The 24,091-nt window shown below is 36.5% G+C and overlaps 3 protein-coding genes across 3 annotated transcripts; 1 reads left to right on the top strand and 2 right to left on the bottom strand.

Annotated features, from left to right (window-relative positions):
- Positions 1–584: 584 nt before the first annotated feature.
- LOC137723505 (putative pentatricopeptide repeat-containing protein At1g10330) lies at positions 585–2,724 on the top strand. The gene is made up of 2 exons (XM_068462702.1): positions 585–1,153; positions 2,547–2,724. Exons 1-2 carry the CDS (start codon positions 585–587, stop codon positions 2,722–2,724), a joined length of 747 nt encoding a protein of 248 aa, XP_068318803.1.
- A 1,428-nt stretch (positions 2,725–4,152) lies between these two features.
- On the bottom strand, positions 4,153–11,901 carry LOC137725966 (probable LRR receptor-like serine/threonine-protein kinase RFK1). The gene is made up of 24 exons (XM_068464811.1): positions 11,537–11,901; positions 10,985–11,150; positions 10,354–10,425; positions 10,161–10,229; positions 10,011–10,082; positions 9,684–9,755; positions 9,486–9,557; positions 9,331–9,402; positions 9,127–9,198; positions 8,953–9,024; positions 8,784–8,855; positions 8,623–8,691; positions 8,418–8,483; positions 7,891–7,953; positions 7,752–7,799; positions 7,593–7,636; positions 6,934–7,322; positions 6,663–6,861; positions 6,253–6,399; positions 5,976–6,094; positions 5,668–5,878; positions 5,220–5,454; positions 4,949–5,099; positions 4,153–4,842 (listed from the first exon to the last, which is right to left on the bottom strand). Exons 1-24 carry the CDS (start codon positions 11,637–11,639, stop codon positions 4,462–4,464), a joined length of 3,036 nt encoding a protein of 1,011 aa, XP_068320912.1. The 5' UTR covers positions 11,640–11,901; the 3' UTR covers positions 4,153–4,461.
- Positions 11,902–16,663: 4,762 nt separating this feature from the next.
- On the bottom strand, positions 16,664–23,685 carry LOC137725963 (probable LRR receptor-like serine/threonine-protein kinase RFK1). Its single transcript, XM_068464808.1, has 24 exons — positions 23,548–23,685; positions 22,828–23,002; positions 22,636–22,707; positions 22,453–22,521; positions 22,304–22,375; positions 22,090–22,161; positions 21,925–21,996; positions 21,766–21,837; positions 21,586–21,657; positions 21,417–21,488; positions 20,994–21,065; positions 20,818–20,886; positions 20,454–20,519; positions 20,201–20,263; positions 20,066–20,113; positions 19,914–19,957; positions 19,337–19,728; positions 19,055–19,253; positions 18,663–18,803; positions 18,381–18,496; positions 18,058–18,268; positions 17,632–17,866; positions 17,379–17,526; positions 16,664–17,262 (listed from the first exon to the last, which is right to left on the bottom strand). Exons 1-24 carry the CDS (start codon positions 23,657–23,659, stop codon positions 16,927–16,929), a joined length of 3,000 nt encoding a protein of 999 aa, XP_068320909.1. The 5' UTR covers positions 23,660–23,685; the 3' UTR covers positions 16,664–16,926.
- Between the last annotated feature and the right edge of the window lie 406 nt (positions 23,686–24,091).

Here is a 24,091-nt window from a genome sequence, read left to right as displayed (position 1 = left end):
CAATTCTCTCTACACCTTGCCGCTGCATCTCTCTCCCTATAATTCTTCAAATAAAAACACCTTCAACAAAAATTAAGTTATTAACGGAAGATAGAGACTTGAAGTCTGCAATTTTCTTTATTGAAGTCTTTTAATAAAAAATAATGAAATTAATAGGAAAATTGATATTGAATGATTGGGCTTGTCCAATTCAACTCATTTGTCACATAAGATGGTATAAAATTGAGGTATAAAATGTGGAAACTTTAACGAAAAACTTTTGGTACTGTTCACTTTAACAAAAAACCACATTTTTACACATGCTGACGTCAGCTAGCAGTTGGATTTGAATTTTTCTTTTGTTATAAATAGGGTGGATATTGGGCTATAATTCACACAACTTTGAATTCAATCTATTTCAATTCAATCTCTTTCAATTCAATCTTTTTCAATTCAAGTTTGCAATGAATTCCAACTTTGGATCCTCTTCGGATTCCAACTGGGGGTCTTCATCCAATTCCAAATTGGAAGCAAAATGGGTGCAAATGAGACGAGAAGATGAGGAGTGTGATGAAGAAATTCAAGTAAGGCGCAACAAACAAAACATGGCAGCAGTCATGGCTGCGGCTATGGTGTGTCAACCAACTGAGGAACAACCTCAATGGGGTGGCTCTATTGCTGGTCACTCTTACAAACCACTAAACAAAGCGATGTCGCATGTCAATCTGATGAACAACTACTTCAACGCCAACTCGGTGTACACAGAAGAGGATTTCAAACGTCGCTTCCGGATGAGGTGTCATGTCTTCGAGTGTTTACTTCATGATGTCCAGCAAGTCAATCCATATTTTCCACAGAAGCTGGACAGAGCAAGCTGCCCTAGTTTCTCACCTCATCAGAAGGTTACTGTTGCACTTCGAATGATGGCCTATGGCTCCCCAGCTGATTTGATGGATAAAACCCATGGTATGTCTAAGTCTACATGCCTTGATACTATTCAACAATTATGTGACACAATAGACGAGTACCTCGGCGGGCCAAATCAAGAAGATCTGAATCGGCTCCTTTGCAAAGCTGAAGACTGTGGGTTTCCGGGCATGATAGGGTCATTGGACTGTATGCATTGGGATTGGAAGAACTGTCCCACCGGATGGCAAGAAGGCTTTAGCGGAAGGTTGAGAAAGCCAACTGTTGTGTTAGAGGCGGTTGCCTCATATGACACATGGATTTGGCATGCTTTCTTTGGAGTCCCTGGATCCCAAAATGACATTACGGTTCTTGGGCGTTCACCCCTCTTCAATAACTTGACGGAAGGTAAAGCACCTCAACTTCACTACTACATCAACAACCGTCAATACAATATGGGGTATTACTTGGCAGATGACATCTACCCAAAGTGGGCGACACTTGTCCAAGCAATTCCAAACCCTAGGAATGACGCAGAAAAGTTGTTTACCTTAAATCAAGAGGCATACCGGAAAGATGTTGAAAGAGCTTTCGTTCTACAAGCACGGTGGAAGATTATTAGTGAATCGGCAAGAGGGTGGAGTCGAGAAAATTTGGACTCCATCATGATGTCTTGCATCATATTACACAATATGATAGTGAAGGATGAGCGAGATGAGTATATTGATGGAGAGTCCGATGACGACCAAGAAGATCCAAATAGGTCAAGAAGGGCTCGTGCAAAAATATATGTTGGGCCTAATTTGCCTTTCAATCCAAGAACTGGTAATATCTCTATAAATGGGTACATGAGGCTATAGAATGATACGTTCTCGTGTCACAAACAAGTACCTACAACATGATCTTGCTGCACATCTTTGGGCCAAAATAAGCATGGAGTAGGCGTTTAAGTTTTATGTTATTAAATGTTTTTTAAAATGTTGTTTAAGTTTCATGTTGTTAAATATTATTTTTTTATGTTATATAATTTGTATGTTGGTTAATGTTATTTAATGTTATTTCATATTGTTTAATGTTGTTTCATGTTACTTAATTTAATTTAATATTGTATAATGACTTAGGAAGTTATAGGAAAAAAATATAATTTAAAAAAAATATGAAACAAATTTTGTGAAATAGAAGTTATAGGATAAAAATAGAATTTAAAATAAAATAAAGCAACTATGTGAAATAGAAGTTATAGGAAGGAGCTGCTGCTCCATTTGTTAGCCATCACTTCATCATTGCCTTTTCTCCCCCTACTAAATCTTTGCACCATCGTGAATCTACTGCCTGGCAACCTCCAGATCGTCAGACCCGCGTTTTCCGCCTGCCCTGTCTAGGGCGTCGAATCGGCCATCACTTCATCGTCGTCACGCGGGGATTTGGATTCTTTAGACTCCTCGATGGTTCCCATACACTTTGTGCGGCCCTTCTATATAGACCTCATTTGTGAGCTTCTATGTCGAGTTTGGTAAGTTGTGCGATGCGCCGTAAGGTGTTTAAGGAAATGTCTGAACCATGTGTGGTTGCGTGGAATGCGATGATTGATGGGTTTGGGAAGAATAAGGATATGGGTTTTGCTGTTTTGCTGTTTTGCTATTTGAAAGCATGTTATAAAGGGACGTGGTTTCATGGACAAGCGTTATAAACGGGTTTGGGAGAAATGGGTGTTTTAGTAAGGGAATTCGGTTTTTTCAGATGATGATGAATCATGAGAATGTGATGGGCTATTTTGTGAAGCCAAATGAAGCTACTTATGTTAGTGTGCTTTCTTCCTGTGCTAATTTGGGTGGGTGAGGATTTATTTACTGGGGGAAGCAAATACATAGGCATAGGTTTGAATCTGATGTCATCAAAGCTCTTGCTCTCGGGCCAGACGCCGGTGTCCAGTACTCTAATGATGACATCATCGGGCGAGGGTAAATTTCTGACCCCATCATTGTAAATTTTTGGCTCCGCCACTTTAAGCATTCAAATAAATACTATGAAAAGTGAGAAGTTAGAATAAAGGGAATTTTAACGAAAAGCTCCCGGTATTGTTCAATTTAACGAAAACTCACATCTTTACACTAAAAAGTCAAAACTAGTTCTATTCACTTTATCTTTTATTTTGTCCTTATCGTTAAAACTCAAAGTTTTCAAGCTATTTTCATTAGTTTTCCTTAGAATAAATTAATTTGTCAAATACTAGCATTAATTGATGTGGAATTGGCTCACGCATGGAATTGACAAAATTTATGATTGGAAAGTGACTCTTATATAACGTGATATCTTGTTTTGTTTCTGGTTCTTTTTCTCCTCATTGGTCGCTCCAAAATGTATTTCTCGATTACAAACATGATAGTCCATTGCTCTCATACATTTCAAGAAAAGAATGCAGTTGCTGACAAATTAGCCAATTTAGAGCTTCTCTTGTCTTCACTTGTTTGGCATGCCGCTCCTCCCATAAAGATTTTTTCTTTTCTACATTTAGATTTCTTGTGCATGGCGCATACAAGTTTGTCCCCCCTTCTCGATCTGTGATTTTCTTTTTTACCTAATATTTTGTTTTGCGGCTTGTCTTGCATGTTCTTATCTTTTAGGTTTTATTTTAAAGGGGTTTGACGGTTTGGTCCTTTGCCCACCCCTTCTTTTCCTTTGTATTTTTTTTTCAAGAGAGGTAAAATCTATGTCCCCTTTTTTTTCTTATATTTTATTTTTCAAGAGGGCTAAGGTGTATGTCTCCCCCCTCTTTTTTTGTATTTTGACTTTTTTTTTGCTTTATGAAAGTAAGGTTTATGTCCTCCTAACTAAGTGTAACTTTTTTTATATCAACAAATTTCTCTCGTATTGCCGAAGTTTAAAAAAATAAAATAAAAAATGAAATCGATGTTTAATTTGTGCGATTTAGCCAAAATTCTCATCATGAATTATGATAGGCTAGAAAATTTTATAAGAGGTTAAATTGTTTGTGCCGCATTGTTGCCACTCCTTCATACTAACTTTTTTTCAATGGAACCAAACTCTTAAACTCTTTTCATACTGGGATGTGAGTGAGAAGAAGGGATAGATCCAATTTATAGTGGATCGAGAGTTGAGTTTCTATCCATGTGTACCAAGTTCAAAACTCCACTCTTCCCCGTAATGAAAGTAGAATTTCAAAAAAAAAAAAAAAAAAAACGCACAATCGAATTTCAAATGATTCCATGCAAATATTATGTCATTTAAACAGTCATTTTAAATTCATTAATTCAATCCAATGTTTTCCAATACAACCTACACCCTAGAGAGAACAAAATTATTTCATTAAACAGTCATTTCAAATGATTCCATGCAAATAATTATCTCATCCGATTTTTTTTCAGTACAACCTAAACCCTGGAGAGAACAAACACACACACACACACACACACACACACATATATATATATATATATATATGTATGTATGTATGTATGTACAAGAAAATATGGACACAGCAGATCTGCATATGCGTTTACAAAGACTACCGATACATGATGATTGCCACAAGAGAAAAAGAACTTCCACTATTTCTCAAGAGGGCCTTGATTCCGAGATGATTTCCGAGAAGTCGAGGCCAGTCGTAGAGGTAGATTCGAATGCATGGACAGTAAATGAATTTTGCGTATGGCTAATACTCGAGCAATGATCACCCCGCTGGCGGTGGAGGTCTCTCATGGCCTTAAATCTCAAATCCTCCTTATACGTCCTCGGTTCTGGTACCACGTCAGGGACGGGTGTTTGTCCTTCAAGCATGCTCACCGCCTCGGACATGCTAGGCCTAAGTGATGCAGAGGTATTTGTGCACAGGAGAGCTACTTTAACCATGATCTCTGCTTCTTTTTGGTCAAACTCGGAACCTAACTTCTCATCGATCAGCTCCAATAAGTTACCTGTTTGTTGCAAATGACAAGCCTGAAAATGTTCATCGTAGTTTCACGCTGAATCAGTATTAATGATAACAACCAGAAGAATGGATGAGAAAATGGATCAAACAGCAAAAGGGTGTGGTAAAGAGTACCCAATCTAAAAGGCAAACCCAATCATCACTCGGAATATAATTGTTGTTGTTCTTCCCACTGATGATTTCCAAGGCCACTACTCCAAAACTGTAAACATCCGCTTTGTAGGTCAGGTGACCCCATAGTGCGTATTCTGGTGCCATATATCCTCTGCAAATCAAGATCTCAATATGTTGTTACATGAAAAAAATATTCACCAATTTAGCTAGATTTCACTGAAAGTATAACACGAAGTCAATGTAAACAAGGATATGGCAAGTGGCAACTGACATGGTCCCAGCTACTCGGGTGCTTATGTGTGTCTTCTCCTCTTCATCAAGCTTTGCCAATCCAAAGTCAGATATTTTAGGGTTCAAGTCCTCATCAAGCAGCACATTAGTCGCTTTGATGTCTCGGTGAACAATTTTAAGTACTGATTCTTCATGGAGAAAAGCTAGTCCTCTTGCTATCCCAATGCAGATCTTAAGCCTTGTTGCCCAGTCCAATTTCAGATGATTTTCTCGGCCTACGAAATTATATCAAAGAAAATAATGCTGACTCAAACTTTCTTTTCATCTATAAATAAATTATGTAAACAGATATATCCGAAAAGAACGAAACTCAAGTTCTCAGGGAGTATAGAAGAAGAAATCTAGAAATCAGTCTAGCGCATCAAAATATAAATAAACAAAAGGCTATAACCATACTTATACAGTTGAATAATTGGCATCATACTCACCGAACAAAGATCGTGCAAGGTTATTATTCTCCATGTACTCATAGACCAGAAATAACTGACCTCCTTCGATACAACATCCATGAAGTTTCACAAGATTCGGATGTTGCAAACAAGAAATCATGCCCATCTCATTTAAGAACTCACGATTTCCTTGCCTTGACATGGACGAAAGCTGTTTAACGGCTATCACTCTACCATCAGGCAATTGACCCTGCACCAATCCATGTTCAGAATTACGTATCTCAATGTAAAAAAGAGAAAATCTTAAACATCAGGGAAACAATTCAATGTACAGGTTCCTAAAGTACCTTGTAGACAGGACCAAAGCCACCTTCTCCAATTTTGTTATCATAATCGAAGTCGTTAGTGGCGGCTTTTAGTTGTTTTAAAGTAAAACCCCCTGTCTGCCCATCAAGTCCGTCTCTATCTGTCCAAGGAGGCACAGCAGAAAAGCACGTAAAGTATTATTCATCACTATATTTCCTTTCTTGAGCAAACACATCATCTAATTGTTAGTTTTCTCTTGTGAAAATTATCAATACGAATCACTGAATCTTAGAATGGCACATTTGAAAGATCAAGCACCTTTATTCCTTCCCCTTTTGCAAGGCAAGTACCCTTTCCACCAAAGGATCCCTAATATCACGAATACTAGGAGAAATGCTCCTACTATGACTCCAGTGACAATGTGAGCAGTCCCTTTTTTTCCACCATTTGAGCAATCTCTGGAATCTGCTCAAAGGAATAAATCAACTAGTTAACTGGAATAACATACAAGGAGAAAGGACAAGATATATGTCCAGGTACACGTTAATTTCAAAGGTTGAAATGAACATAACACTTTCAATATTGAACAAAAGAAAACGTAAAAGAAGTTGAAAAATTGAACAAATCAATTGATTCTCATGTTCTAAACTCAGAAAATTTTGTGATAGAAGCTTTTTCTTAGGCATACTTTGCAATATGGCAAAGAAGAACTCATCAAAACGACTCACCAGATTCCACGGCAATAGCAGAGATAAGGGGACCATATACTCCTCTTTCAGGAATCCTTGTTGTACCTTTACCAGCAAAATAGAATCGGATCTCTAAGATATTATTCGTCACACTGACATTGTGTTCTTGTATTACTACAGGCTTTTGAGCCACCTTTGACTCATCTTCAATATTGAAATCCTTCCGCAATACTTCATCCTGAGACAAAGTGCTTCGGTTAAACCTCTTTGTGACTTCAAAACATACACTTGTAACAACATGACCAATTACCTGAACATAGATATCAAAAATGCGCCTTCCAAGACTCGTATATGTTTGGTCATTTGTAAACTGTATCTCCGCAAAGTAAAGAGTTACGGTATAGTCACCATTTTCTAAGCAATAATGGAAATAAGTGATTGAAAGTGGAGATATGCGTGCTGTTGTGTATAATCCAGAGAGATTGGAAGATGCCAGAGATACAGAGTAGCGTGTATTCTGGATATCGTTGTCATCCATGAAGTCTCCAGTGCTACTAAATCCCCAATAAGAAGCATCATTTAAAAAAAAATCTGCAGTGCCACCTTCAACTCCTCCGTCTCCTTCATACAAAATGTTTCCTTTGTTTCCTTCGACAGCGATGTCATTTCCACCACAATTAACATGCAAACAAGTTGAAACTGGCATAATACGTTAAAATAAAAGCACAAGTGAGAGAACATGAAAGAATGCTGGATAGTAACGTACTAAGGATGCAATACAACTATCTACTAACACACAACAGTGATGAAAACATTAAAGTTTCGAATTATGTAGTGTTCTATGTAAAAAAATTTCAGGCAAAGCGGGTTTCAAACTTCACTGCCAGCATTTTTTTTTTGTTTGAAACACACACTTCACAATCAGAAGAATTTACTTTATTGCGTATATAATCTTAAATATATCCTTACATCGCGGACAGTTGAGATTCTTCAAGCATGGAAGACCTCTCCTTCTGCCATAATTGAGTGGAAAAATATGTTAACATGGAATCTACACCATGCATATATGAACATTTTTGTGATTGCTATAATGCAACGAAAGAAAGCAAGACAGAGAGACAATCTTACAAGTTGTTTTCTCTTGAAGAGCTCCGGAACAAGTTCAGGTTTAGATTGCTAACATAGGGAAATATGTGAAACAATAATCAGTTTATATCGCTATAAAACCGGCATAAAACATGAATATTTACTAGACAAGTATTCTGACATGTTGTCTTGACAAGCAGGTTTCTCGGGGCCTTGCCATGTGAAGTTATTGTACGAAAGATCACTGCATGCAAGAAATAAATCGTAAGGGTCACTCGCTATCTAGGAAAAAGGTACATAAGCCTAGAAAGATGTTGCTCCATGAGATGCCATTTCCAGACTAGCATCCCCTCTCCGTCAAAGCCAAAAAGAACGAGGAAGATTCAACTAAGAAATGAAAAAATGGAAACAGGGGACTTGTAGTCTGGTACTGTACATGTATTTTATAGCAAAGCATATTGCAGATTTTGGAAAATAATATACATCAAGGAAAAGGTGAGACTGAAAATCTTCCATATGTGCAATCATCGTAATAATGCTAAACTGGTTAGCTCCCAGAATGCCGGTGTTAGTACCTACTTAGTAATAATACACTCATGAGAAAGATCTTGGGTACAAAGAGAAGCATGGAAGGTAAAGGTAAGTTGCAAATATATCAAAAGAGAGAAAGAAGTAAGATGACGCGTTGAAAATAAGTATCAGACATACATGCTACTTCCATCCTTGAGCACTGAGTCTGGTACACTCCCACTCATAGAGTTGCCAGTTAAAAATCTACAGAAAGCAACATCGAATTTTTGGAGTGTTACATCAATATTAGATTATATAACGAAAGAATAAACAACTAAGCACGCAGCAACCTGAAAATCTAAAGTTTCATTCCCAAAAATATGTAGCAGAAGGTTATACTTACAGGAATCTCAAACTCTCTAAGTTCAATGTAGCTGGAATTTGCCCTACTAACTTGTTAAAACTGACATCCCTATAACAATCAGAATACAAAAATATAATCAAACTGCATTCCCAGTCATAAGACAACAGTGCAATCAGTCCCCAACTTCACACACTACTTACAACATGTCCAGGTTTTGCATTGTCCAGACGTATGGAGGAATCTCTCCAGAAATGTTACAGTTTCTCAGAACCCTAAGATATGCAACTAAATAGCATTAGAAAAACTGGCGTCAAAGGTAAATATAAGTAACACCTTCAAGGTAATGGATGATACAGATACTCGACGTACAATCTTTCTAGGCCTGTTGTGTTTTTTAATACTGGAAAACCCTGCTCTGTTCCATTTATATCGCTAATCCTCCTAAGTAGGCACCACAAGAAATAAAAGCAAGTAATTCAATAGAACAAAAATAAAAATAACAACTTAAAGCTGCAAAGAAAACTTGAAAATGCGTTTACTCACAACTCTGTTAAGTTGATCAAAAGAGATATGTTGGAAGGGATGGGTCCCTGAAGCCCACTCGCATGCATTTCTCTTCAACGATCCAATATATACATATTTCACGCATACGTGAAACGTTAGAAACAATTAAGTCTGAAGTAATTTGGCTCATCTATAATGATTTAAACGGCAGGTCTGAATTTTTTCAAAAGCAAAAGATCTTACAATCTTTTGAGTTGTTTCCAATTCTGTATAAAATCAGGTATTGTTCCACTGAAGTTGTTATCGTTTATTCTACTGCATTGGACAATAAAATTGTATCAGGTGACACGTAAGCAGGTTTTTAGACATTCAAAAACAAACAAACTGAAAAAACATACAAGTCTGTCAAATTTCTTAGCCCAGAAAATGTCATCGGTAAGTTTCCAGTGAAACGATTGGAGGACAATATCCTGCAATTCCAATGCCAAAGCAATGAACCATCAATTTTCACCTATCTTTCATCCTTCAAAAAGTGTTAACAGTGTACCAAAAAATATATAAAGAACCAAATTTTTCTAAAAGGAAAATTGCATTACATAGTTCCCAAGTTGATTAAACTTCCAAGCTCATGGGGAACAACTCCGGAGAATTGATTTGCTTCAAGAACCCTGATTGTCAAAAAAGAAAGAATATTGAGATTGGAAAGAGCAAGCCAGAATCACTTTCATTGACTGCAAGAAAATCCAATATGGAGGGAAAAAAAGGGTTTCACAATGGATGCAAATAGAAAAGCTTCTGCAGCTTTTGAAGTAATAGCAGAATGTAATCCAGGGAGACGGGATGGAGACCCTGACAATCTTAGTTACAATAAGTCCGTGATCAAAAAAATAATATACTGAGAAAAGCGAAAAATCTAAGCTTACAGGGATGTAAGAGTAGTAATATTTCCCAACTCCTTCGGAATCTCCCCTGACAAGCGATTCACAAGAAGAGAGCTGCATAGAATTTCTATTTAATTTACAACAAGAAGTACGAAATCAAAATACAATCACAAAAATTGACAAGAGGCTCACATTGAAGTTAACTGCACTGCACCCCATTCTTTTGGTATAGTACCATTTAGATAATTGAGAGCAAAATCACTACACAAAGAGGAAGAAAAAGAAAATGAAGTGATACTCATAGTCGCTAGAAATAAAGGTCACAGATAGAACAAAGTCATTAGACATAGTCACATTACTTTTGAACTTTACAAAATGCTCTTACATTTGTTTAAGGTAAGGAAGTTTGACAAGTTGAGGGGGAAGCATGCCGGGTAGACTATAACCCTTGAGTACTCTGTCAGATTTAAAATTTTGAAATCGAGTATTATGCAGAGTACAATGTTATTAAGAAAGCAGAATAATCATAAAGGACTTGCTTGCAAATGAATGATTAGTGGTCTTCATTTAGAGTTATTCTCCTTCTGTGAAAAACCCTTCCTTTAGACGGAAATACCTGGGCAAACTACACGTACCTCCGAGACATCGAGGTCAAGAACATCAAGCTTATTACCATCGCCAAGTTTAACGTTAGGTGGAAAACCGAGAACATCTATCCCTCCAGCAACAGAACTTCTTCTAGCACCTATTAGACATGGACGGCCAAAAGTAAGTTCTACCACTGCAAGGAGGATTCTTGTATTTCACCTAACCCCATCGGAGGTCAGTATAGTTTACCCGAAAATATAGAAACAAGTATAAAAACTTTCTTCATTTATTTTCCTTTTCTTGGTTCCGAGTAAATTATTACAAAATATACCAACCTCTATCATTCAACGATATATAATTACGTAAATGAAATCAAGATATATATAATCATGTAAGAAATATTCAGTAATAAGATGAGGGAACTATACATTTCTGTGACATGACAGACAGTGTTGTTGCATTCACAACCAATACTGCTCTCAGCTCCTTTTGGTGGCTCTTCTGTTACCCCAACAGATTCAATCTCGCAAGAATCGCCATTAAACTTCCAATAATTTGCACCCATCGTTTTAGTTATTTCTTGGAGAGCATCAACTATCCACAATTATAAGGAACCATCACATACAGATATAAATATTAAAGAAAATAATGAATTTCTTGTATTCACAGATGACAAATAATTTACTGATGAACTAGCTCCTTTTCGGAAGAAAGTAATATTTAGCATTTGAACATCACATTAAAGAAAAACAAGCTATGCCCACAACAATTTAAGTTCCAATTACCCATTTTGGTCACTGAGAAAATCTAAGAACAAAATTTAAGAAAAATGGTTGATTCTTATTATTACAAGATAACAAAACCCAGGTTTTAAAATTTCACAGGGAAACTTCCAAAGATTCAAACTTTTCATCTCCCCACACATTTTGGCACCAGCCTAATTGAAGTTCAAAGCAATAGAGTAAGATATTATCTCTTACTTTCATCCTGGGGCACCACAGACTCACAAAATCTCAGCAAGCTGAAGCTGCAGCTGAAAACAATAACAAGTAGAGCAGAGAAGCTGCTGCTCTTGGGCAGCATGGTGAAGAAGATTGAAGATGTGGGACGCTATTCCTTGTCCTCCTGCAGTCCTGCCCTCTGAAAGATGTGGGACGAGAGTCCTGGCCTCTGAAAGATTTGTGACAATATAGTACTGTACAGTGAAGCCAGTGGTATCTTATTTAGGAAAGCCGGTAACTTTGGAGTTTGAACACGTCGTGGGGTCAGCCAATGCATGTAGTGTGATAGAATGGAATGCTTTCAAGTTTCAACGTATGACCCTGCAAAGCAAAAGAAAACCTTTGAACTTCTTTGAAAACTCAAAGAATGAAAGTATCGAACCGATTGGATTATTAGTGTCACATCCCCGCCCGGGGAACTACTTCCCGGGCCCGCTCCACCACCGTAGCACGATATTATCCGTTTTGGGCCCCGACCACGCCCTCACGGTTTTGTTTCTGAGAACTCACACAAGCAACTTTCCAATGGGTCGCCCATCATGAGATTGCTCTAGCCCCTTTCTCGCTTAACTTCGAAGTTCCTACGGAACCCGAAGCCAGTGAGCTCCCAAAAGGCCTCGTGCTAGGTAGGGATGAGAATATACGTATAAGGATTACTCCCCTAGGCAATGTGGGATGTTACAATCCATCCCTCCTTAGGGGCCCGAAGTACTCATCGGCACACCACGACCAGGGTTAGGCTCTGATACCAAATTGTCACATCCCGGCCCTGGACAGATCACTTCCCGGACCCGCTCCACCATCATAGCACGATATTGTCCGCTTTGGGCCCTGACCACGCCCTCACAGTTTTGTTTCTGGGAACTCACACGAGCAACTTCTCAGTGGATCGCCCATCATGGGATTGCTCTAGCCCCTTTCTTGCTTAACTTCAGAGTTCCTACGGAACCCGAAGGCAGTGAGCTCCCAAAAGGCCTCATGCTAGGTAGGGATGAAAATATACGTATAAGGATCACTCCCCTAGGCGATGTGGGATGTTACAATTGGGGAAGTATTTTTACTCATTACCATAAATTATTATGTATATTCATTACCCTATTTATCAACGTTATACGAGATTGAGTTTCAAAATTTGTATAGTAGATAGACACAGATCTTAAAATTCAAATTCATTTAAGAGTGATAAATAGGATGATGAGCATTATCCCATTTGATGATGGTGAGCAATTCATTAAAATTGAATTATTTCTCTTTTAATACAAGAAATTCATTATTTTCTCTTATAATAAGTTTTACTTGTGAGAGACTCACTTTAGTATCTCTATTAAATATTAATTTGGTATGTACGGTTTAAAGAAAGGAAAACTAATGGAAAAAATTTGAAAACTTTGAGTTTTAACGATCAAATAAAAAATAAAGTGAATAATACCATGATTAATTTTTTGATGTAAAAATATAATTTTTCATTAAATAAACAGTATCAGAAATTTTTTGTTAAAATATCCTTTAAAGAATCGTGATAAGATCTAAGCCAATTGAAAGTTCTTGACGAGATATAAATATTAGGGGCGGGGTTCTCGGTTTCAGAACAAGACATATTTGAGACTTCATTCGAAATATTGAATAAGGCCAGAACGTAGGGCGGGGTTGTCGGTTTCAGAACAAGACATAATTGAGACTTCATTAACGTAAGGCGCCATACAACTCCTTCGCACGTAATTTACTATTTGATGGATAATTTTTTATTAGACTACAAGATAATTTTTCTCAGTGAGAATTCAACCTCGAATTGGGGGTCTTAATTTTTTTTTTATTTTAATAAATGACATTATTTAGATTGAGGAATAAGAGAGTGGTTAAGCCTCATAATAGACTTGTAATAATGTGATTCAAAATTCGGATTTGGCGAGAATGAAATATATGACATCTCACTTACAAGTAAAGAAGAATATCACTACGTCGTAGTATTAAATGAGGGGGTCTTAGTCTACGAAGCACGGACACGCCAGCTTAAGAGTGTATCCCGTATCAGATACGGTATGAGATATGATACGTGCCGATACGCTCCGGATACATATCTGAATGTATCCGTTGATCAGTGAACATCTAGATACGTCGTCAATACGCTAATCCGACATTTTGAATACGCAACAAAAGCAACTCGACGATGAAATAATCGAACCCGAGGAGGGGGGAGAGAGAGAGAGAGAGAGAGAGCTCTGTGTAGAAGAGTGTCAAAACGGCAAGATTGCAATTGAAAAGAAGGCGACGACGGCAGATTCTATTGTGCTAGGTACTTAGGGTTTTTTTGAAGTCACGTGATATTTTCTTTTCAAACCAAGGCTTCCGTTTTATGAGAAAATAAGGCCATATATATTTATATTAGAAAATAATGCATATTTTTTAGCATCCATGCCGTATATATTTATTTATATAAAATTATTAATATATATATATTAATATACATCAATGTATATTTTTAATTACCGTATCCATGCCGTATCGTATTTTAATATTTGGAAAATAACCATATCAACGTGTCGTATCATCGTATTCATATCCGTATCTGTGCTGCATAGGTCTTAGTTGTAAGGTTTAAGATTTTAGTTAGAATCAGAGCATGAAGGGATAGAAAAGATCCGTTTATTCATTATGGTGTTTCGTCGAACACTTGGTGAACTTCTTGTTGTCTGCTGAACAAATTTTCGCATATGTCAACAAATATTAACATATGTTGAAACAATCTGATTAGTGTTATGCAAGAATTTAAAGAATGTTATTGATTCAACATGCAACAATCATTTTGTCAAACACTCAATGCATACAAAAGAGATTTGTATTAAACATCCGTAAAATACACAAAATACCTTCGCATGTATATTTTTTTAAACTTTGAATGTTTCCGAAACCGCCTAGTTCCCAATTACATCCCTCCCTGATCTTTCTTGGACAAGTAGGAAACGACCTCGTTGTCGCCATGGGTAGGGCCATGTGACATTTGTCAACATGCAGTCAAAAGCATTTTTTAGACTTGTTTAATTAAAGAGATTTTTCAATGTGATCGAAACACGGAGTGATAAACTACATGTCATTATACAAATGATGAGATATGTGTGTTAAAAATTTAATAACATAAATATTAAAATTTTCACTACTTATATAAAAATACATGATACATTACTCGTGTTCCGATCACAATAAAAAATTTATCGTGTTTTTCCAAGTTTTGACTTCTTAATATCTTTTAACACCATTTTTACCCCATTTTTCATATGCACGTGTCATTGAAACAACGTTTGTATTTCTTGGACTAAAAATTCCAAACAAAGTTTAATGCATGCATGGCGGCTTAAACCCTCGGAGACTAATCAACCTAGAGTACGTGGAATCACTAGTTTAAGGCCTAATTTTTGTTAAATCGGATTCAAATATGGACAATGACATATATTATGGATCGAGCTTGCTTTTGACTGCTTTAATTAGTAATTGGTATGGAGTCTGTGAACCTGCGAACCAGAAATTGATTAAAAAATAAAAAAGGATCTATAAGCGGTGATAAGCTTCGTCTCATCTCTTTCTTCTCTCTTAACTCTATTCATTTTGCTGTAAACAGAGACTTTCCATAAGTCATATTTCACATCAATACATTCCGTCTCTTTTTTACAAAATTAATGTAATTTCAAGAATTTAAAACGAATCTTGAGTTTAACGGGCATGCAGTATGAAAATAGAGAATGAATTATGAACGAGCTAAGCTTAGGCTAGCAGCCGGCAGCCACCCAGCCAGCAAGATCTCAAATGTAGTTAAAATATTAGAAAAACTAATGAAGATGGTTTGAAAATTTGGAGTTTTAACGATAAGGGTAAAATAAATGGTAAAGTGAATAGTATCAGAATTAACTTTTTAGTGTAAAAATATGATTTTTCGTTAAAGTAAACAGTATCATAAACTTTTCGTTAAAATTCTCTAAAATATTCCATCCAAGTTCCGATGCAAAGTTTCCAAATCACTGTTTCTTCACGTCTGACAAACTACGTTAGGAAACAATTCCTTAAAACTTCCAAATATGATAAATACCATAACTTAGATCATCTCCAATTTTTAAGTTAAAACCTAAAATTTTTAACTTATAAAATTTAGGTTTTAACTTAGAAATAGTTTTTCTTATCCAACCCTTTTGGGTTAAATATTAACTCGAGATTATTAAAGAATGAATTTATGATAATTTCTTTCTTAAAGTAACTTCATAAAAAATTAAAAAAAAATTATGTAAACTATCTTAGTTTAATTTTATGAACATTTTAACCTAAAAATATATTGATTCCGATAAATATTGAAAAATCACTAAACCGATACCATGAAACTTACGAAATACTACGAAAGAATATGAAACACATAAAATAAATTTTTTTAATTACTTTAGCCGTTGGATTTAAATTTGGACTATTATATATATATTTTTTACCATTAGATTTGATCAAATTAGATCTTAATTGTTAGATTCAATTAATTTATAAATATAAAACTAAAAAAATATACATATATGGTGGGCCAACCCCATTAACTAGAGGGAATCAGGGACTAACTTTGCCCCATAAATGAGTTTTAAATTTTAACTTATATTTGGCCCAAGGGTTAGAGCAAGTTGAGATAAGTTTAGAATCTAAAATTTGAGTTTTACTTCAAGAATTGGAGTTGGTCTTATATGTATCTGTCACACCTAATAATTAGTTTAACTTCCAACTTGAAAGGATGAAGACATTGGACTTTAACCAGGCTACTGGCGGAGCCCATTATGTCTCTGGGTACACAATGGGGATCAAGCCCAAAGGAAAGAGCAGATCATGTCATTCGTAGAGTACCCTTACGTAAATATAAGACTCCTCGTATTTTGCTTTCATTTGATCTTAGAGTCTCACTCGAAGCATGTTTATATTTATATGAAAGAAGAGAAGTCATGGATGAGTATGAGGTATACTCGTTGTCCAAGTATATGACGTAAACCCACATTATTGATCTCATACCTAAATGCTCGAGTATGACGTATTAGCTAATTTCAACTTGAAAACCGATTTTTCATTGCTTATGTCTTAGTAAAAGCCTGATATATTAAGAATGAGAATAATACTGATACCTTGCATACCGCTTTCTTACAAATACACATACCATCGGTATGGGAGCTATCCCAGGCACAGAAGCCTTCCAAATATTTAATATTTCTCTTAAGGAAGAGCATGTGTATTTGCTACAGAAACTCTAAAAAATTAGTACGATAAAATTACAACAGGACAGAGAGCTAGCTAGACTGCTACTATATATGATGTCGTCAGGATTTTGATTCAAATTTGATTGAACTCGATTCATGGCCTCATGTAGAGGAAGAGTAAGGTGTGTAAGAAGTTACCAAACTCTCGGGTTGGCTTCCACTTGAACTTTGTGTTTGGCTTTGATGATGTCGATCTCTCACGGCCTTGAGCCTCCAATCTTCAGTATAATTTATCGCTTCTTGCTTTGTGTCCGGGACTGTTGTTCGTCCTTCAAGCATGCTCACCACCTCGGACATGGTAGGCCTAAGTGACGGAGAAACATTCGTGCACAGCAAACCGACTTTAATCATTACTTCTGCTTCTTTGTAATTGACTTCACTCCCTAAGCTCACATCTATCAGCTCCTTCAAGTTTCCACTTTGTTGCAACTGATAGGCCTGCATGCAACCACGGAAATTTCGCTTTATTGAAATATTTCTTACTGATTAACATAAAATTGTTGGAAAACCCACAAATTGTGCAGTAGCTCGAGAGATTGAAAGCTGTATAGTACCCAGTCTAGGAGACAGACACAAGTGTTAGTTGGTACATAGCTGTTCTTCTTCCCACTGACAATCTCCAGCGCAACAACTCCGAAACTGTAAACATCTGCCATGTAGGTCAAGTGACCCCATAGCGCATACTCTGGTGCCATATATCCTCTGCAAATTAAGATTGTCCCAATAATTTGTCACTTTCCAATTAAAACTATAAGACATACATACATATGTAAACGTGTGTCGAAAGAAAATGTTATGACAACTGACATGGTTCCTGCAACTTTGGTGCTGACATGTGTGCTCTCTTCACCATAAAGTTTAGCCAATCCAAAGTCCGATATTTTAGGGTTCAAATCCCCATCCAGCAGCACATTGGTAGCTTTTATGTCCCTGTGAACAATCTTGAGTCTTGATTCTTCATGCAGAAAAGCTAAACCTCTGGCTATCCCGGTACAAATCTTAAGCCGTGTAGGCCAGTCGAGTTTAACTCGGATCTCCGGGTCTATTTATCATACAACCAAAAATACTTCTAAGTGTACAAATAAAAAATCGATAAGCAAACCTGAAAACTTCCCTTAACAGAAACGTTAGAATTATAGACTGTCCAACAAGAAAAACCAAATGTTAAACGTCTTGTATATTCAGGTTTTAACTTGATCAGATTCTATTGAGTATTGACGTCATGAAAGTTACCGAATAAGGCATGCGCAAGACTATTGTTTTCCATGTATTCGTAAACCAGTAATAATTGATCCCTTTCAATACAGCATCCATGCAGTGTCACTAGATTCGGGTGTTGCAAGCAAGTTATCATGCCCATCTCATTTAAAAATTCGCGATTTCCTTGCTTTGAATTGGATGCGAGCTGCTTAACTGCTATCAATGAACCGTCAGGTAATTGACCCTGCATTCACACCATAATTTTTAGAATCTACTTTTAGCCATGAAGATTTGTATTACAAGAAAAGGACTTGCTTTGAGAGTTCTATATATATTCCAAAGAAAACCAGGGCTACCTTGTAGACAGGACCAAAACCACCTTCTCCAATCTTTCTTGCAGAATCAAAGTTGTTAGTGGCAGCTTTTATTTGTTTCAAAGTAAAAGTCCTCGTCTGCATATCTTGTCCAAGATCTGTCCAAGAAGAAATTAAAGTATGCCAAACATCTTTTCGCAGAATCGAAGTCTTTAGTAGCAGCCCTTAAATTGAGTATTAAGAAAGCTAGTTTTGTTTTCGATATACTTTTCAGCATGATGCAAGCTAGCAATTTGAGAATGGGATGTTTAATGTAATATGCACCTTGTTGTCTCCCCCTTTTTCCTCCCAAACATCCTTTCCACCAAAGGATTGCCAGTACGAATAGTGTTAGGCATCCCCCAACAACACCGGCAATGATGTAAATGGTTCGCACAGTTTCACCAGTTGTACACGGTTTAAAGACTGAACAAAAGAATAAGCCAGTTACGCTCACTCAAAAAAAGCTTTCGAGCAAAAAGAAAGAAGATAATGCTGACTACAAAGATTTGGTCAGATAAGCAAAATCATGAAATGTGAACAATATTCAAAATGTGCTAATACTGCAGGAATGCCTTTCATATTCTACAGTATCTTAGGAAGCCTTTTTGACAACCTTCAGTTTAAATGATCGTACTAAAATGATAGCGAAGAAAATGTACGCAAGATTGACTCACTGGAAACCACAGAGACAGCAGATATGAGGGGACCATAGTGTCCTTTCTCTGGAATCTTCCTTGTCCCTTTTCCAGCCCAGTAGAACCGGATCTCTAAGACGTTACTTGTCACATTGACATTATCTACTTGCTTAACTAATCTCTTTTGAGCCATGCCAGCCTCGTGTTCAATATTGAAATCCTTCCACACCAAATTTTCCTGAGAACAAAAAAAAATGACCTTATCAAAACCTTAAGTTCCAAGAACATAAAGATGGCAATCCTATTCGTGTTGCTAATTACCTGAACATAGATATCGAAAATACGCCTCCCAAGACTAGTGTATCTTTTGTCATTTGTGAATTTGATCTCCGCAAAGTGGAGAGTTATAGTGTAAATCCCATTTTCTAAACAACGGTGGAAATAAGTAAGTGAAAGAGGAGATATGCGTGCTGTTGTATATAGCTCAGAAAGATTGGAAGATGCCAGAGATACAAAGTAGCGTGTATTTTGCAGCTCGAAGTCATCCATGAAGTCACCAGAGCTACTAAATCCCCACATATTTTTCTCATTCCAAAAATATTTAGCACTGCCACCTTCAACTCCCCCATCTTTTTCAAACCGGACATTTGTGTGATTCTCGTCATTGACAATTATATCGTTTCCGCCACAATTGACATGCATACAGTTTGAATCTGCCCCAAAAAATTGTCATGTGCGAACATAAATTCAAATATGGTGTAATTTCTTACATTATATTTCTATGTGCACATTCGTAAATGAACTCGACTCTGAATTTTTAGGTGTACAATAAGGCTAATGAGATCAAATTAATCTCATAGCAGTCCATAATACTTAAAACTCCAGCAAGTATGCTTACATCGTGGGCACTTAAAATTCTTCAAGCATGGAAGAATTCCCCTCCTGTCACAGATTGAGCTTAACGATGAATGCAAATTTGAAGTTAACTTTGGAAATTGAAAAGAAAAGATATGAAGAAAGAGTCAATCAAAACAAAAAGAAGCATCTTACAAGTTGTTCTTCTCTGAAGAGCTCCGATACAAGTTTAGACTTAGATTCCTGAAAGATGACCGTTAAAAAACTGTTAGTTTTCCTGAACCACCATAATCTAAAAAGTAATCTATGGAGAATAGCATCTACTCATACAAGTTTTTTTTACAATCGAGCTTCTCAGGGCCTTGAAATGTGAAGTTATTGTACGACAAATCACTGTGAACAAAGCATAAAAAACAACTGTCAGTTTTGCAACAAAATAGGAACCTGAGTGCCACGGAATTACAAACAAGAAGGAGAAATTTGAAATATACAATGGTAGATACACATAATTTAGAACTTATTAGAATGCAGATATAAAATGGAAGCAGAAGCTAATAGAAAGCATCTCAGAAAACAAACTTACACTTTACTTCCATCTCGCAAGATTGACCTTGGCACGTTTCCACTTAACAGGTTGCCAGTCAAAAAGCTAATCAAACCAACTCAAAAGTATTAGTATTTGATATCTGGACTACCGAGAAAGATGCGAACTTCATCAGTTTGATTTCATTTCTACGACATTGTTATTGGCGAAAAGCAAGTTGTTCAGATGAAAAACTGTAAATTTTTAGTGTGCAGATGAAGAAGTACATGCTTATATAAAAATCATCACGTCTTTTGTCCTGTAATAGTTATGACTTGTGTATCGAGAATTTGAAATCAACCGACTGTTCTCTGTTAGATATTATAACTGATCGTATCAAAACGTAAATTAATTTTGCACTTACACAAATTTTAAACGCTCAGCTCCTATAGTGGATGGAAGTTCGCCTGTTAACTTGTTGAAACTGACATCCCTATCACCATGTTATAATAACAACCAATTAGTCTCCACCCTAAGTCCTAACACAGATATCATTCAGCAGTAAAACATGTATACATTAAATAAACATTTATTACATACAACATCTCCAGATTCTTCATGGACCAGACATATGCGGGGATCTCTCCGGAAATATTGCAGTTCCTCAAAACCCTTCAATTTGTTAAACAATCAGCATCAAACAGCTCTTAGTTAGAGGCTTATAGCTATTGAATAGAAAAGGAACAGCAGATACACACGATTTTTGGCAGAAGAACACAATGATGAGCACGAAATCCATGCTCACCAACTGTTAGGTCAAAAACCAGCGGTAATAAGCAAATCCAGTAAAATGCTTTCGTCGGCGGTTAATTTTGTTTTAAAATTTCATGAAAAATGGAATTTGTCTTTCCCAACAAGTAAAACATGATTGTCTGTGTGCGTAAGTATGTGTTTGCACTAATACATGTATATGTAATCAACAAGGTTATCAAAGCATTAAACGGCGAGACGCTCGCAACATACAATCTTACTAGGCTTGTCATATTTCTCAGCAAAGGAAATTCCTGATTTGGTCCATTTATGTCACTAATCCTCCTGTATAAGATATGACATGATGCGCAGAATTATTAATCAAAGAGACACGAAAGATCATGCAGAAAAACTGAGCAGAATGAGAATGCAAATTACTCACAACTCCTTCAAATTGTTCAAAAGTGAAATATTTGATGGAATCGGTCCTTCCAGTCCACTTGAATGCATTTCTCTTTGACAAGGCAATTAGAAAAAGAAAACGATTAATACAGGGTATAAACTTTTAAATGGTCAAAAGGCAACGGGAACAACTTTTTTTACGAAAATATAAGGATCTTACAATCTTGTGAGGTTTTTCCAATTCTGCACCCAGTCGGGCAGTGTTCCACTAAAGTTGTTATCGCTTATTCGGCTGCATTTCATTAGAATTTTGCTGATTAATTAGTTATAAGCACCAGTTTAATGTTATAAAAGAACAGCAAATCTAATTAAACCTTACAAATCTGTTAAAATCTTTAACCCAGAAAATGTCTCTGGCAAGTATCCAGTCAGCTGATTGGAGGAAAGCGTCCTACATTTGCAACACGCAGTAATGAACTATCAACTCGACATAAAATTCTCTTAACTCCTTTTTAGAAATGTAAAGAGAGGTTTGATAACTTACAAAGTCTGCAAATTAACCAAATTCCCAAGCTTAGTAGGAAGACTACCAGAAAATTGGTTCGCCTCAAGGTTCCTGATGATTTACGAAAGAAAAAGAAAGAAAAGTTGATGTATCATTTTTATGAGTATATGAGTATATTTTCACAACAATCACAAGAACTTGAATCAAAGTGCAGTGTTGAGATCCTAAACATAAACCAATTTTCAATACGTACAGGTCTGTCAGAGTGGTAATATTTCCCAACTCCTTTGGGATTTCCCCCGATAACCGATTGACAAGCACAGAGCTGCAGGAAATTCACTATTAGACATACGTACACAGCAACGAGATTAAAAACTTCTCACAGAAATTCAAAAGGCTCACATATAATTTAGTTTCATTGAAGCCCATTCCTGTGGTATTGTACCACTGAGATAGTTGTAAGAAAAATCACTACAAGAGAGAAACGTTACTTTGATTAATTAATTAATAAGTAAATAAAGATATGCAGCTTTCGATTCCGAATCTCCATTGTATATAATGTCAGTCAAATACGATAGCTCTTACATTTTTCGAAGGTAAGGAAGCTTGACGAGTTGAGGTGGAAGCAACCCAGGTAAACTATAGCCCATGAGCGTTCTGTAACATTAAACACATGATATTAAAGTTGCAACTGAGATTCAGAGCTCTGTGACATGGAAGGGGTTGCCTTTTCTTAAGCCGAGATGGAAAAATCAATGTAAAAGTTAAGAGTCATACAGCGTTGCAATATGACAAACAGTGCTGTTCTCAAAGTCGCAATCACATTCAGTATTTCCTTCGGATCCCTTTGGTTGCTTCTCTGTTAGACCCACCGTTTCAATTCGGCAAGCACCAGCGTTAAAAGTCCAATATTTTGCACCCATCGTGGTAGCAATTTCTTGGAGAGCATAAACTAAAAGGCATCCAAATTCAAACGATACTATAAGAGTCATAGTATGTAGCAAATCAATACTATAAAGAAGCAATGAGTGAATGCCAAGACTAGATGCCATTTTATTTGAGAAGCTTATATGTTCTCTAGATTGCTTATGGAAGGTTCTGGCGACTGAAAACACTTCAAACTAGGATTGACAACAATACTTAAAAGTGCTTTTGCGTTAAGAAGCACCTAGCACTTCTTCAAGAAGCACTTGGATTGTCAATGGCATTCAGACATGTTTGTAACAAAAGCGCTTATATATGAACGGTTTCCCGAGAAGCAGTCTCAAAAGGACGGCCTAATAGTGATAGCCTCGAAAATGAAAACCTACACAATTCTCAGTTTGGGTTGTCCATATCAGGCAGGCCATGCAGCTAATCCAAGCAACTTTGATGAGTCATTGTACGTACCAAAGACAAAGACTTTCTTCCCGCAGGACCGCACCACAACTTTTTCAGAACCAAACAGGCAACTAGGGATAGTAAACAGTAGAAAGATATATAGTAATAAGCACTCACCTTCCTGTTGGGGTAACATATTCAGCTGAGCAAGTCCCAGAAGTGTGGAGCAACTCAATGCAATAATAATGAAGCAAACAAAGAGAAAGAGGTTACCAGCCAGCTGCTGCATCGTCACGAATTATAACGAGATCAAAGCAACAATCATTGAAAGTTATGAGGACTCCATGAATGTGCTTAATATAGTGCGAGAAGTAGGTACTGTTTTTACTGTTACTGTTGTGATTGGACGTGTTTTGTCGTCAATAGTCTGACGTGTAAAAAAAGTTAACATTGTGAAAAGAAGCTTTAGAAAAAAGTAGAAAGAAAATAATGCATATCTTTGTGAAAAGAAGAATGAATGCCCAAGTGGATTCAAACCAAAGGGAATGCTTTTAAGTGGAAAAAAACGTAACATTGTGAAAAAAAGCTTTAGAAAAAAGTAGAAAGAAAATAATGCATATCTTGTGAAAAGAAGAATGAATGCCCAAGTGGATTCAAACCAAAGGGAATGCATTTAGGTGGAATAGTCTTGTGATTGATTGATCGTAAGTATTTTTACATA

The sequence above is a fragment of the Pyrus communis genome, chromosome 2 (genome assembly GCF_963583255.1).
Source record: "Pyrus communis chromosome 2, drPyrComm1.1, whole genome shotgun sequence".
Classification (NCBI taxonomy): Eukaryota; Viridiplantae; Streptophyta; class Magnoliopsida; order Rosales; family Rosaceae; genus Pyrus; species Pyrus communis.
This window is presented reverse-complemented; position numbering and strand designations above follow the sequence as displayed.